The 16,013-nt window shown below is 38.7% G+C and overlaps 1 protein-coding gene across 1 annotated transcript in view; it reads left to right on the forward strand.

Annotated features, from left to right (window-relative positions):
• Nucleotides 1-15,692, forward strand: part of LOC118334558 (vertebrate ancient opsin-like) — a 55,773-nt gene extending 40,081 nt beyond the window's left edge. Inside the window, exons 3-4 of the mRNA XM_035670487.1 lie at nt 1,403-1,636; nt 15,438-15,692. Of these exons, the coding sequence (XP_035526380.1) occupies nt 1,403-1,636; nt 15,438-15,692 (489 nt within the window). The remainder of the gene's footprint in view (nt 1-1,402; nt 1,637-15,437) is intronic.
• The last annotated feature ends 321 nt before the right edge of the window (nt 15,693-16,013 follow it).

The following is a 16,013-nucleotide window of genomic DNA, read 5'->3' on the forward strand; positions in this document are numbered from 1 at the left end:
CGTGAAGATGGCTTCCTTTCTTCCCCCGAGCGATCTTGGTTCCCTTCCCACGGAGGAGGGCCTCAGAGGTAGAGACAGATCTGATCCTTGGTGTTTTCTAGCCTTTGACCCTCTATTCTGAAAAACTCCATTCTGAAGATGAAATTTGATGTACAGCAGCAAGGACATCAAAAAAGGGGGAAAAATAACTGTTTCAAACACTCCTGAGACCTTTTCCACAACAGCGGAGTTGTTAAACATATTGGCCTTTTTAAAGGGTTTAAAATCCCCCAAATATAATCAAACCATCGTTGATACTGTTATAATTTCTAACGCTGAAGTAGTTCTAAAAAGGTTGACTCATTTAAAGTAGAAAAATATTGATTTAATATTGATTATCAGGCTTTTACAGCAGTTTTTGCTGAAGGTGCAGTTTTCTGCCTTAGGAACAACTGTGTGGATTTTTTGCTTAAATCTGACACTGCAGAAAAATAATAATGCATTAAAATCAATGTTGCTGCCATCATTGAACCATCTCAGTCCCTAAAAATATTTATAAGCATATACTCTTTGACATTATTTTATGGAAATTATTCAGTTTTTTGTTTTTTCATAAATAAAACAGCATAGTTGTATAAACATATTGGCGTTTAAAGGTTAAATCCCAAATATAAAAACATTTGATATTGTATATTTCAGCTGAAGTAGTTTCTAAAGATTGACTCATCTTGTAAATTATTGATTTATAGATTTTTACAGCAGTTTCTTGCAAGTGGCAGTTTTCTGCCATAGGAACAAATGTGTGATTTTTTTTTAAGTTTAAGGAACCCCTAAGGGTTAATATGATATTATCTTCTCTAACTCTCCACAATGATGCAAATAAGTGAATTTCCCTCAAATGTCAATTTATTACAATCTATTATTATCTTATTACCAAGGGGAATGATGACCAAAAAAATAAACAATTGTGAGACCTACACTGTGTGTGTGTCCATGTGTTTTTGTCAGAACCACCACCGAACACTTAATATTTGGGTTTGAGATCAAGATTTCTAGTAAATCCAATGATCAGTAATAACAAAGCACTCTCAGTAATATTCTTCTTCTACTGCCTGTCTCCTCACTGATTACGGTCCTTCTGGAGATGCGGAGATGAGTTTCCCTGGCGCCTCTTCTGTCTGTTTCCTGCTCACTGCCTTCTCCGTACGCCTTTCAATCTCCCACTTCACCCCCTTTGACCTGCACTCTATTCTGTCGCTCCTGCATTTTACTTCCTAGACTTCTTTTCTAACAGCTCTTTCCCATAGGGGAAACTTCAAATGCCTTGTGGCAGCAAAAGTTAAAAACCTTATATGTCTAAACACGTCGTGTCATCATCAAGTCTTATTTCTCATCCCTCCTGTTCTTTTCTCACTGTCTCCAGGTGAGCGGGATCAATGCATCAATGAGCAGGAAACGTGAGCAGCGTGTGCTATTCATGGTGGTCATAATGGTGATCTGCTACCTGTTGTGCTGGCTGCCTTACGGCATCATGGCCCTGCTGGCCACCTTCGGGCCGGCGGGCATGGTCACACCCGAGGCAAGCATCATCCCCTCAGTCCTGGCCAAGACCAGCACAGTCATCAACCCAGTCATCTATGTCTTCATGAATAAACAGGTGAGCACCGGAGGGAGGGAGGGCCGTGGCTGAGGTCAGTGCCTTTTATCATTCGCTGTCACGAAGCAGCAGGCGGAGGTCATCTCGCCTACTGAGGCCAGTCCTCTCCATTGTTTTCGTGGTGGTTTTATATGATAGAAATGAGTCATTGTTTTATATTCCTATCAGATGTTATTACGGTGCCTTCTTGACACTGAATAATCTAAATTATGTACTGCGGATGATGAAAAAGGTGTTTTTTTTCACATTTGGATATATTATATGTACATATGTTACAGATTTGAGGAGAAACGCTCAAGATGCACAGTGCAATTTCACACTGAAGAGATAATGTTTCATTTGGACATGTGTATGATGGCTTTCTACCTTTGTAAAAGTGTATCAAGAAGCGTCACTGTGATCACAATAAGATAATAAGTTATCTAATGACATGAACAATCCAATAATAGGAGAGGAGACATTGGATAGGTCCTCCTCTACATGCATGCATTTCAGTGTTACTCAGGCTTCTCAACAAATCTAATATATTCTGTCATCGCTGGACCCAGGTCTTTCATGTGACTCTAACCAATTCCTGGTACTTATTGACTGCTTGTGAGGCCAGAGGGGGTGTTTACAATGCAATTAGGGCACCCATCACCTCAAGTGCTGATATTTAAACTCACAGTGCGTCTCAATCTTGGCCCATGGCCACTTCAGACAATATTATGAATCACTTTAGGAGTTATTATCTTTAATTGGGAACTCCTATTATGAGTCTGTTGTTGTAGCCTGGGACTATTATTGTGTTTATTTACTGTACTACTTAATTGCTATATTTAATGTTAAGTTATCTGTGAGAAGGTCAATAAAACCATCATGAGCCCCTATTAGCTCACTTCATCTCACAGTTTATCACTACTGTTATCAGTATAACTGCTGAACATAAAACCGTTTTTGTACATAAATTGTCCATAACATTAAAAGAAACATCTGACATTTTGAAAAATAACCAGTTAGATGAGAAGATACCACTATCATACCTGTTAAATATTGGGCCATAGTAATGAGCAGTTAGTTTGGCTGAGCAACAAGCAGAGACTCCAGGAAATCACTGCCTCCAACCAGGAAAATGTCCAGCACATAACCTGTAAAACCACAAATTGTCATTTTTACATTTCAGCTTTTGTACCCATTAGCATGTGATAACTTTTTGTTTAATCAATGAGCTTTAGAGATGATGGTAGGTGGATTTTGTTACCTTTGAACAGAGCCAAGCTAGAGTTAAGCTAACATGAGCCAAGATAACCAGCTACTGGCTGGAGCCTAAACAGACATCTAACTCATCAACTCATGTAATCTAATTATGCATCAGAGAGTGTGTAAGTGTATTTCACAAACTGTCGAACTGTTCCTTAAAATATTCAAGACTTAATAAGCAACAATCAAAGTAAAAAAAAAACACAAACAAACATATATTATATATTTAAGTATTATTTACACTCAAAACCTCAACTAATCAGGAAGTCAATCAAAGAAAATACATTTTCAGGCCCTTTAATTTGTTGTCACGTACACCTGAAAGTTCAGAACAGCTGAGGAAGAAATACTGTAAACACATGACGGTACATCTGTCACAAGTCGAAAGGAAAAGACAGACAGAAGTTCTTGGGTCTAGACGGTGCAGGCTCTGCTCATGCTTTTTTGGCTGGAGGGCGAGAGAGACAGGAGACAGGATGAAAGCCAAAAGGCAGTCAGGGTTGGGAAGTGAACTCCAACATCAGACATGATTCATCAGTCATTCCTCGTGTTATGCCTCTAGTGGGCAACATGTGGAGACTCACATCTGAAAATAAACAAGCTGCACATACATACTAAATTATTGATTAAGGACCAGGGAACACAAAGCCTTTGTATTCAAATAATTAATCACAACAGACCTTAAAAGTTGCGTCATTTATCATGCAACTCTGGCTTGTTTGTGTTATTCAATTAAATCCCCAGACTGATGGTTGTTTGTTGACTCATTTAGTAGGGGCCTTTTTATTGAGCAATATCAGGTTCAGCCAAGACGGAGATTAGGGTCCAGAACAATGTTTGAAATGAATCCGAGATTCTCTTTCCTGAAAATTACATTAGGCTATTATCAGCAAAGGTGAATTTAAATTGGATTTAATGAGACACACTGCCTAACCCGTACCAGTACTGATGCAGTTTTACCCCAAAAGGATATGCTATTGTTTAATGGGTGATTCCAGTTACTTTTATAGGCCCTAATTTCATGGTGTTTTTCAATGACAACATTTAAATCGCTTACTGTAGAGCTCCAAATGTAGTACTTACTATGCAGTAGTAGTAAAGTGACTCTAACCATGTTATTTCAAAACATGTTTGTTAATAACTTTGATTGATTAAATTATCACAGCATTCTAGCTTAAATTGCTCATTTAATAATTTTCTTCTTTTTTTAAATATTGTTTACCAAGGCTTGGTTACCATCTGGGCAGAGCAGGAAACTGCCTCGAATTATGGATAATTTCACCTCTCTTTAGGCCTCTAGAAATCATTCAAATGGAACAATTCATTGATAAAACTCACTCTTTGGTTTAATTATTGTCAACTCAAGTCTGATCTGAGGCTATATCCTGTGATTAGTGATTGCAAGTACACATGTTTAAATGGAGTAAAACAGGCAATTCATTTGTGATATTCTGATGAACTGGCGATCATTGTACGCACCACAGAAGAACAATATGCACTGCAGCAAGAAGGGCCTCATGTTGACACTCCAATTATTACCATATTTTGAGGCCCCCTTTAGTTAGAGTTAAGTCCTTACATGGTGCATATTCCTAAAAGTTTTCAAATTGCCACAAACCTATCACTGATGATTAAATGATGCATACAGAATGCATAGTGGGTGGGAGAAATGGAGAGGTCAATCGGGGCTAACAGTAAATTTTTGCCCTCGGGGCCCCCTTTGTAGGTTAGTAAGGCGCTGTTGTTTACACACTTCCTCTTTTACCTAGCTTACTGCCTTTGTGTTGTATTCAGGTTTCTTTAGTTTTAAAGTATACGTTAATCATTGAGACACTGACCGAGCACACACAAACTCACTACAGCAGGTAGACTACATGTATGTACAGCCATTTCCCCACGCTTGTGATAACAGCAGCTGTAAAACTGTGCACAGATCCTGCCTGTAATTCCCACAAGGAAGTTGACAGACATTTTTCCTAGTTATTACATTAATTATTTACAGAACGTATTATGTGACATGGACGCAGCCTCAGCATACTTAATAGCCGACAGTATATGTCAGCTACCTTATGCTGCACCATATACGCAATGGGTAATCAGAAATTGGATTTGGGGTTTGACTGCTGGGGAGAGTCCTCGCACTCTGGGTGTGTTTTGGAGAGAAGCACTGAGCTCTACAGTGAAGAAATGGACTGAGATTTGAACAGAATCCATCCCTTTTATGAGGAAAAAGCAGGAAAATAAGGGCCTTCAAACTTCTCTTTGTGTTCAAACCTTTTAGTGACACAGCATCTTATTTCTTGCATGATTTCTAACATCCAGTTTATGAAAGATTACATACGCTCACAACTGCATTTACTCAGATACATACATATTTTTTCAGGTGACACGCAACTTCAAAGTGTCACTCCTCAGTAAAGGAGATCAAAGTCATTAGATTAAATATCTGAGTGTCTTAAATTAGATTTGAGGAACTTCGGACATATTATAAAATGATTAATAACATAAATCTAAAGTTAAAGCTAACTGCAGGTAACTTCTGTCCTTGGGTACAGATGATAATATTAATTCCACAGACTGAACTCCTTATCGCTGAAGACATGTTACTTTGATTTAGAATATACATTTTGGATGTATGGTGGTCTGGAACTTAACTTAAATTCTACTTTGTACTTAAAACAGTTCCTCTCAAGCAAAACTCTTCACAAACAATACATTCACACATAAGATTTAAGATGTTTTTTTCCTTTTTGAAACACAGTTCATCATGGCGAGGAAAAAAACACAAAGATAACCAAGATTGTCCTCCATTCCCTCTGGGGCAGACCGATAAAACTTTTTCCCCTCAATGTAATCTTTATCATCTCATTCTGTTCTATTAAGGGAAGCACGAAATGCTGTGTAAGGTTTGAGAAAATATTCCCTTCAGACTCAGGATTTCATGTACAGAGAATTATATACAGTACTATATATTGGAGAGCAAATCTTATCACAGTTCCCAAAGCCATTCAAGTGTAAACTTTCTTCACATAGTTACTGTCAAGAGTTGAAAAGCAAAACAAAATTACACCTTGTTCCAGATGTCTGTCATCTGGAGGTACGGCAGCCTCCTCTGCATTGCCGTCTGTTCAATCTCACGTTCCCATCCTACTCAAGCCCCCACGGCAGCTGACTGACCTTACAGGGACATTTTAGCCCACACATCCTCTACCGCAGGACAGCGTGAGAGAGAGGGACACCAAATCTCCTGTATGTCTTTTTCAGTCTTCAATTCCTCCCAGCCCGTTACTATGGAAACTGTGAGTTGAGGCGAGTTGAAGACTAAAAATGCTGTACAGATACAAGTAGCAACTGGTGTGTTTGTCCCCATCAACGGTCAGTGGCACTCACAGCCTAGAGGCCTGAGGTGAATGTCGGGAGCCTGCACGGAAAAACCGAGGAAGCAAGGGTAAGTTAACAATGAATTGACTTTGTGTCTCCTATGATAACGTGGTGGTTTGTACTGAATGTCTGCTGAGAGGACACGAGAGCTTTGCTGCAAAAACTTTTGCAAACCTAAAAGGACATACAGGGACATAAAACATTGTTTATGTTGTTTATAGGGCAACATGAACCGTGAGTCCTTTTGCAACTTCTCAGATGACCCTACCGCATTTACATAATTGTAATTACAAACACTACTGCAAAAGTGGCTTAAATTAGGTGAAGTACCAGTAAACTGTCATTTTTTAGCTACAGAACTTTTAAGAACACCAGCCAAGTAGCAAAGCTCCAAAATAATGAAATTGCAGGTTCATCATTCCAGAATATAAATCCATCATCCTCCTAGTTTATTGCAGTGACTTGCTTCATCATGACTGACAGTTTGAGGCCCTGTGATATTCTGAGGGATATACTCCATCACTGGTTTAATAACAGGGTTGTCTACCTTATGTGCATTTATATTTATTTCTCCCATGCTCTCTTCATTCAGTTTAATTCCACTATTTGTTAACTGGAGCTTTGGGGCCCTCATTTATGAGACTCCCAGAGTTTGACGTCAGCAAATAACAGTAACATTAAGTTGATGTGCAGCTTGCAGCACATCTCTCTCAAGTCTCTCTGTCTTGCTAACAGCTCTTGGGCTGTCTGTGTCTCACTTGCTTGCAGCCACTTCCAGCTGTGTGCTGTAACTTTGTGCCTTACAAAAGTGAGAGTGAAATACACATAGCATGGCATTCTAGGAAATATGGATACACATCTCTCAGTAAATAATAACCATTTTCTAACATTTTTGGATTATGTTAAAGAACCAATGTGAAGGAGGCAAACTGCAGCGTGAGCGTCTGTAGATAAAAACGGCTCATTCCAATTTAATGAAAACACGATTCCTATATTCAGGTGATTATACACTAATGAAAACACACCTACAATTGGAATATTCTATTTCTCCCAACAGATCCTCCTAAATATAACACACTGGACCTTTAATATTAATTTATAATAAGATAGAGAACATTTTTTATTCAATATATTTTTTGTTTATACCTTATTCTGTTCTGTATAGCTCTACTTATTCTTAGACCGACATATGGAGTTTTAACTGTTTTAAAGGAGGGAGGATTGTAGTGGAAGCAATGGAAAATGGTTATTTATCCATAAAGACCACCAGAAGACATTGAAGAGGATAATTGTTATAAAATAATCTATTAAACTGCTCACTTTTTTGCTCAATACCAGATTCATGACGAGATGACCCACACTCATCATGAGGGCCCATAAGATCCCACCCTACTCTCCTTTTTTTTTAACCATAAATTAAATTTTTACTGACTTAAAACACTATTGTATAGTGCAAGTCAGAAAACTTTTTTTTAAGCTATCTATTATCTGTTCAGGTGGCACTGTGTCCATACTGTACTGTGTGTACCCTTGAAAGGGCCCCCTGACCTTAATTAATTTAGTCTGATATGGATGAATCAGCTAAAAAAGAATATGCAGAATACATTTGAAATAGGTCTGTGTCCCGTTTTGAATGGAAAGAATTTGAATTTCTTTTTCTTTTCAAATGGTTGGTTCCATTGTGTTACATATTCTACAAGGGCCAAAGTACTGAAAACTTTTTTAAAAAAGAGAAAGAAATCTTGTGTACATAGGGGTCATGGCCAAGACCCTTCTTTTGCAAGTCTTGTTGTTCTGTCTAATTTTTTCAGGGTCACTGGCAGGTTTGCCAGTATGAAACAGGGAAGGATGGACAACTGGACAGTTTTTAGTTTGCAGTTTGGAGTTAACTGACTAATTAAAGAATGAATGGAGAGTGGAGAAGTAGTTTAGTGTGGTGGATTAGTGGCTGCAAAACTGTTCTGCTAATCTTAGCATAAGGGATAAACTGGGAATACAGCAGATTCTATTCATACTGTAGTTAAACTGTTGATAGTGAAAATGATTTTACTAAAAATAAATCTTGTTTATCAATGAAGTCAATGATAAAAGGTACTGAAGTGATGTTGATATTGTTACCACATGGGGGATTACTGTGTGGATTATGGACTTGCACAGCCTTTAGTTTCTCTGTGGTAAACTGGTAGTAAAAGCTAGTAACACCAGTTACACCCCGTTATCTGGAGAGAATCTGGACAGGACGCACAGAATGATAGATATTCGGATATCAGAAATGACATGTTAAAATGTGGTATTGTAAGTATATATATTTTATAGGTACAGCAGAATGGCTTAAAATTATTAACTGAACTAGTGTTCTGATTTTTTTATGATTCAATAAGAATATACTTTTGGCAATTTTCTTGTGTTCTGTTATATTATAACACAGTAGTAATAAAGTAATATAACAACAATGTGAGCAATATTAAGGATTATATTATTCAGTAACTGGGGGCCCACCCTGTCAGCAGGCCTCGTTCAATGTTTAAAAGAAGAAATAACAGTTTTAAGATGAGATGAAATGGCTTCAAGCTTAACCCATGACAGTGTAGTTGATGCATGTTTGACTGTAGTTTATAAACTAGTTTTAAGAACTCCAACCATCATTTGACCTAAATGGAAAATGCATTTTTGACATAATCTTAGGAGCCTTTAGGCATCGCTGTAATGCATTATATTATCTTTATATGATTATACTTTTAATTGGAAAATTTAAATAGAAACATACTTTAATTTAACCCTTTGGCATTACACCTAAGACTATGCATGCACTATTGTCTGTATTGTTAAACTACTTCCATGTCCTCTTGGATGAGATTTCAGTTTTCAGTTTAGAATCAAAAAGTTAGAGAGGAAAGTGGACTCCAATTGAACCAATTGGTTGAACCATAAGTTTGTGCTTGTGGGGGTATAACTTTCTGTGTGTTGTGTTTCAGCCAATCTAGCACTATTTGTTCAAACCTATTAAATAAATGATAACTCATCATAAAGTTCTGAAACCTGTCACTGCAGCTGGAGACTGTGTTATCAAGGCGTAGCAGCAATATTATGAAAAATATTAGAGCCTTATTGCCTCATTTCTGCCTCCTAAGAACTCGCAACACTTGAACGTTGAATGCTCACTTTAAAATGTATGTTTTATTACGAGAGAAAAAGAACAATGTTTCAAGCACAAATTGGTTCTTCATTAGGTACAGAGGTATTAAAACCAAGACCAAGATAGAGAGCCAATATTGATTTGAAACATTGTGCTTTTTCTGATGTAATTAAATAGAAATTTCAAAAGGGAGCACTCAACAATGCTGCAAGGCCTTGGCAGTTTCAAGTACTATAGGTTCTATGTAGCTGCATATACCGTAAACATATTTCATAAGTTGTGATAGAAAGCAGTAACCATCAACACTGGTGAAACATTACTGCTTCGAGGAACCAAAGTATTGGTTTTGGTTCTTGGTTTTCGGGGAGCTGCTTATTTAACCCCATCAGAATCATCTCACTCCTCAGGCCACTTCAAAACAGGAACTTGGATAGATCCTAGATAGATCTTGGATAGTTTGTTGAAGAACCATGTTTGAGGCAAGGAACTGATCTGTTAGGATGTGATAAGTCAATGGCTCTCTCCATCACGGAAATGAGATGTTGCAGGAAATCTTGACTGAGACACTTGAAAGTTCCGGAAATGATTGATACACACAATATAAACACTGAATCCCTTCACTGAATTTAGAATGTGCCAGGAAATCCCAAGAGGATATCAGATGATTGTCATTCTGTTCACATGTTCCTGTGTGGCACTCATTATTTTTCCCAGCTACAGCTCCGAGATCTTTTCATTTTTATATTACATTCTAGCATCTGCGGGATACTTCACAACACTGGGGAGTTTATTGGATCAAATTAAGTCACGCAATTGTCAAATGAAGTAGTGGCTTATCTGATGATGCCTATAAAAGAAGCTCAATGCTTCCTGCCATTGACTCACTTCATTTAGATCCCTTAAACCGCATTAGGTATAATTTACTGAAGTGATTGACTGTCTGCAATTGAACTCTTCCCAGACTGTGATGACAACACTGCAAAGTTTTGGATATTAGTGTCACAAAGAACTCAATTAAAAGAGAGTAGGATCTATTCATTTTGCACCCAGCTCTGCAGTGTGGATAAATGCAACCTTTTATGGAATATGAAAAAATGGCTTACCCCATGCATATTTTTGGATTATGTTGGACTTTTATACAACAACAAACAATAATGTTGTCTCCTCCTGCAAAGCCAACGTGTGTACTGCTAATGAAAGTATCCTTGTGTACAGTCACGTACTAACAGACAAACACTGGATCCGAGTGGACGTCCAATTCTTAAAAAAAATAAATAGATGAAGGCCTTATTATCTGAGATGATGCCTGACATTTGACCCTCTTGTTGTCATCCTCTACCCGTAGAGCATCAGGCCAGATCATAGAAAGCATCACCCAAACCTGATGTGAGCAGTCTGAAATGACCCTGTGTCATCTTCAACCCTCTCTCTCCAAAATACTCTGTCAGTGCATCTCGCTCCTTCCATCTCCCTGTCACGCTTTATCTATTTATCTGTCATTGCCTTCACCTTTCTCTTGACCTTAGCCTTGAGGCCTCTGTGTCTTAACTAACTTCATCCTCTAACGTTTGTCTGTTGCATCCACCCCCGTCTTCCATCTTTCAAACACTTTTCAGTGTGTTGTTTGGACAGCTGAGGGGAGCAGGGAGCGTGTATCAGCACCACAGAGAGGTGTGGATTGTCTCAGTTCTTTACATCTCCTCGCTAGACTTCACTCCAATGACCTATAGGTTATGGACAGACTGAGACAGGGGACGGATGTGTAGCACAAAGATGCAGCAAGAGGAAAATTTTATTTTTTGTCCTGAGGCATTTTTCTCTTCTGCATCTGTTCATACCCAGCAAGCATTTGACAGACAGTTTTTCAGCACGAGAGGTTCAATGTCGAATCAAATGACTACAAAATTCTCACAAGATGAGTTCATGGTGGGGTAAAAAATTCATGTTTGAACACAGACTTTGAACTGAGAAGTGGGTTGTGGAGAAAATAAGACATTCGAGGACACCACCTTGGGCTAACAATAAATTGAGAAAATAATGAACAGATTAATTGATAATGAAAATAATCGTTAGTTGCAGCCTTAATATATAGTATATATTTTACTGGAGAACTGTAGTTATTAGCAAACACTGCTTAAATTGTTGTATGAGTAATGTATTTGCTGGGGACTATTCTCAGCTGCAGATTTGGTGCAGTAGCGAGTATTTACAGCAACATGACAGGGTATGTGGAATCGAATACAGTGTTCGTGCTCATTGTGGTGGAGTAGCACATCACCCAGTGCAGCAGTGTGGCTCATTTATGTTTTTTTCATGCATTTTTGACAACAATGGAGTTGAATAACATATGAGGCTTTGGCTTCACAGGCAATACTTGTTAGTAGCTACAGAGTTGCAATTACACCGCTAGATGCCACTAAATCCTACACACTGGTCCTTTAATTGTTACAAAGTTTGCTGGGCTTCTTCCTGTTACTTTTATGAATTGTATTTTATGAATGTGTTTTGATGAATCCATCAACTGTCTTTTTCTCTCTCACTCACTGTCACAATATAATATTGTTCATAGTTTAGATGCTCTCATTGTGTACACTTTTGTGGTGTCTCTGCCCTAACCAGATGCTGTGAAAGAGTTTCATCATATGTTGCACTCATGAGAAAATGTAGTAGACTATAAGTATACATGAAACTCACAAAGTATACTAAGTATACTACGTTTACTTAAGAGTGGCATCTTCAGAGTCTACATTAACAGGAACTGAGGAAGAGGACTTGAAAATGGTCTAAATTGTGTTTTTGCCTGTGTTGAGAATATGTCTTGGATGTGGTTGGAAATGCCTGGAATTTAAAGTATAGCCAAATACCCTGAATGCATTGTTATGCTTTCAACCTGCAGCCGGGGCCCTCAATTATTTAGAGTCTTTCTATCTGTCCATCAGCAAATACCCAGACTTTGAGCTGAGCAACACAGGGGCTCTGTTATGTGTAGAACTTGTTGTAAAACAGGAAGATCTGCATGCAATCATAATCCTGAGACTTCCAGGTCTGTTTCTCAGTTTGAAAAATGTATCCAGGGTTCCATTCACTATTTATTATACACTGACAGATGGTGTATACATTTCAATGCCTTTCCGCTGTACCTTAGAGACAGCCCGTCCTTTCTTTCCACAAAATATTTTGATGTGATCCGAATCTTTCTGCTGGTTGTATTTGTTGCGGTGTAGCCAGTCTGCAAAATCATTGAAACAATGTTATCAGTTTGAGGAAATATGTTTATGGTTATATCTCTAGTTGGTTTAGTTATATCTCAACCGATGGTTGGCAATGGCCGTAAATCATGAGATGCAGTATTGTCCAACATAGACATAATTTCTAGGATATTGGGTTGCTGTAACAGGTACATCTGGGCTTCACCACTCTACTCTGCATGCGCAACACACTGGGTGCATAAGTCAGGTTCCAGCTGCAGCAGCTTTTAAATAGTCAAACACACTGGAATGATTCTTACAGGAGTGCATTGCAGACAACTGAAACATTGAGTGGCAAAGTGCTGATCGCCTTTGCCTCCCACCTTTAAAAAAAAATAAAAAATTAAGGGATGGTTATGGATGACCACATTTCTCTCACTGATGCCCACTTGAGCAGAAGAAATTGCTGACGCATACTGTACAAAGTTACAAGAATGTGACAGGCCCTAATAGGAGTTGGTGGTAAAAGAGCAGTTCAATGGGTTTTTAGAATCAGAATAAGAAATACTTCCTCCTGGGGGGAAATTTGTTTAGCTAGTTACTCAAGGTGTTCACAAGACATTAAAGAAATAGAAATAATAAGAACATTAAAATAGCTATTATATTATAATATCATCTAACAATATATATATAGAAAATATATTTTAAAAAAAGAAAGATATAACAGGAGTCTGAAGTATGTACATTGTACAATATATAGAAGACAGAAATATATGAATGCTATAGTATATGACAGATGTTTATTGAATAATTAATAAATAGTAATAATAGCTGAATCCTTTAAAAACTGCAGTATTGGTGACAGATTAAAGGCTGCTAGTCTCAGCACCCTTGCTGATACATCCAACCACAGCACAGTCATCAGAAAACTTCTGAAGGTGGCAGGACTTTGTGTGGTCGCTGAAGTCCGTGGTATAAAGGGTGAAGAGGAAGAGAGAAAGTACAGTTCCCTGTGGGGCCCCGGTGTTGCTGACTACTCTGTCCGACACAGTGTTGCAGATGCACAGACTGTGATCTGCCAGTCAGGTATTGTCACAATCCAGGACACAAGGGGAGCATCCACCTCCATCACTGTCAGCTTCTCACCCAGCAGAGCTGGCCAGATGGTGCTGAAAGCACTGGAGATTCAAAAAATATCACCCAGGAAAATGATGGTGTCCTCAACTCCCAGTCAGGGCTGGTAGGCGAACTGGAGAGGGTCCAGACAAGATTTGACCATGGGCCGCAGCTGTTCTAGAACAAGTTTCTACAGGGTCTCCACCATTGCTCGAAGCCAAAGTATTTTTCAAGGTGGGCTGAGCACGCATGCTCTAAAATGTATTTACTATTGATCACAATTTTATGTTCAGACAGTCCCATACCATCAGTGGCTGACCAAGACAAGGAATCACTAATAGCATTTTTATATGACAGTGTTATCTAAGACTGGTGCACTGGTTGTGGTAGTCTCATTCTCAGTTTTTGCCTATTTTTTGTGTGTTAAAATGTCCATTCTCGACTAGGGAGCAAATGCCTCAGGGATCTTTGCTGGGATTCATCTATGTGGACAACAGAATAAGAAGCAAGCAGGTCAAGGTATAAAGTGTATTGCCTAAAAAAGCATCTTTTACTCCAAACTCTTAAATTCAGAACTTGCTTCGCAAAAGACCCATTTGACACAACTGCACTATGAAAATGATTAAGTACATAATGGAAACCTTGGGTGGTTAGCTCACCCAAGAGAAAATAGAAAAACCCAATTGATTGAAATTGGCTGTCCCTGATCCTCTGTTTGCTTTTCTCTCACCCCCAGCTTGCCAGTTTTTATAAGCAATTAGCTAAATCACTTATCCAACTGAAAATGCAGTAATGGTTCACGCTTGTGACTGAGAATGTAATTAGATGAATATTTAATATACTTTTAAAACTTTACAAATAATGTGTCCCTTGGGGTATTGTTCCACATGAAACGGTAAGCAACACAATAACCCCAATGACAAAGTAGTATTATGGGTACAAAGGAGGGCAGGGAGATAAAAGAGGGGTCTGATTAGTCATAATTATTTGTAATTTGCCTAAAGGTTAAATTATCCTCCCATTGGTAGAAGCAGCAACTTGAATCCAATGTATGTTTGGCCCATTGACAGTATATATAATGGACAGAGCTTTCGGATCTATGAAGTTAAGCAGACGCAGAAGTGTCTTAATTTAGTTTATTTAGTAATATAGTCTTGCATTTCATGTAAAGGCCAGCAAAAGGCAGATTCATTGGCTGCAATAAAACATTTATACCATACAGTCTAATGGAGAAATGACCCGACTTCTCACTTAATTTATTAGCTTAGTAAATGGTTTCTTAATGAGTTTATGGTCCCAATCACTAGTTTTAATGACAATTTTGTTAATTATTGTCAAATATGAATCAAGATTCTGTTACGGCTGTTATACGAGAGTGTGTGTGACCAGGCAAGCTGCCCTTGTTCCCTTCTACGGACGAGTGCAGCTCAACTCGCAGTACAACACACTCGCTGGCTCCAACAAACAGCCATGGCAATGACAATAATGCCAAACTTGAGGCTTCAAAACAGTGTTTACAAACCAATGGATGACGTCACGGAGGCTCACACTTGGTTTGGGCAAAATCAGGTGATCTGTTATGGATGTAATATTTGTATTCATTGTATTCAGACAAGGTCTAGAAACATATTACACTACTACTCTTCTTAGCAAGTCTCAATTTTATCTCCTGTGATCTTTTGTGTAATTTTGCAGTGTAGTCCATTTCTGATCACGTGTTTGTGTTGTATGCTTGCCCCAGTTTTACAGATGTTTCCAAGCCCTTCTGTGTTGTGAGGCTCCCCGACGAGGCTCCAGCTTAAAAAGCTCCTCCAAGGTCGCCACCAAGGCCATGAGAGGTGTAGCAGTCACCGGTCCCCGCCGAACCAATGACTTCCTATTTATGGTAGCTTACCTGGGTCAACCGGCCACCACGATGCCCCGACTGGGACCCTCCTTTGAAGTCACCAATGATGTCACCAAAGCCCCCTCTTCAGTGGCCCACTTTGATGGCTGATGATTGGCTATAACCACGAAAAGTCCCAAGGTCCCCAACCAGGAACTCATTAATAATGAGAGAGGTGGTTTTACTGAGGCTTGGAGAGCAGCAGCCTGCAGTCCACATGGAGATGGTGGACCAATAACAAAGGCAAATCTTGGACTGCCTCTGGACAATATGAGTAGAAATCAGAGGTGGTAAACCTGCAAAAGCTGGGAGTCTGTGTTTCTCTGCAGAGAAAGTATATGTCCGTCTTGCTAGGCATGAGGCATTTGAAGACTGGTATGGTAAGAAAAGAGGAACTGTAGGGATCATTTATTTTGTGCAATATCTAATGTT

This window comes from Morone saxatilis, unplaced genomic scaffold (genome assembly GCF_004916995.1).
Source record: "Morone saxatilis isolate NCDOM2014 unplaced genomic scaffold, NCSU_SB_2.0 Contig23, whole genome shotgun sequence".
Taxonomy (NCBI): domain Eukaryota; kingdom Metazoa; phylum Chordata; class Actinopteri; family Moronidae; genus Morone; species Morone saxatilis.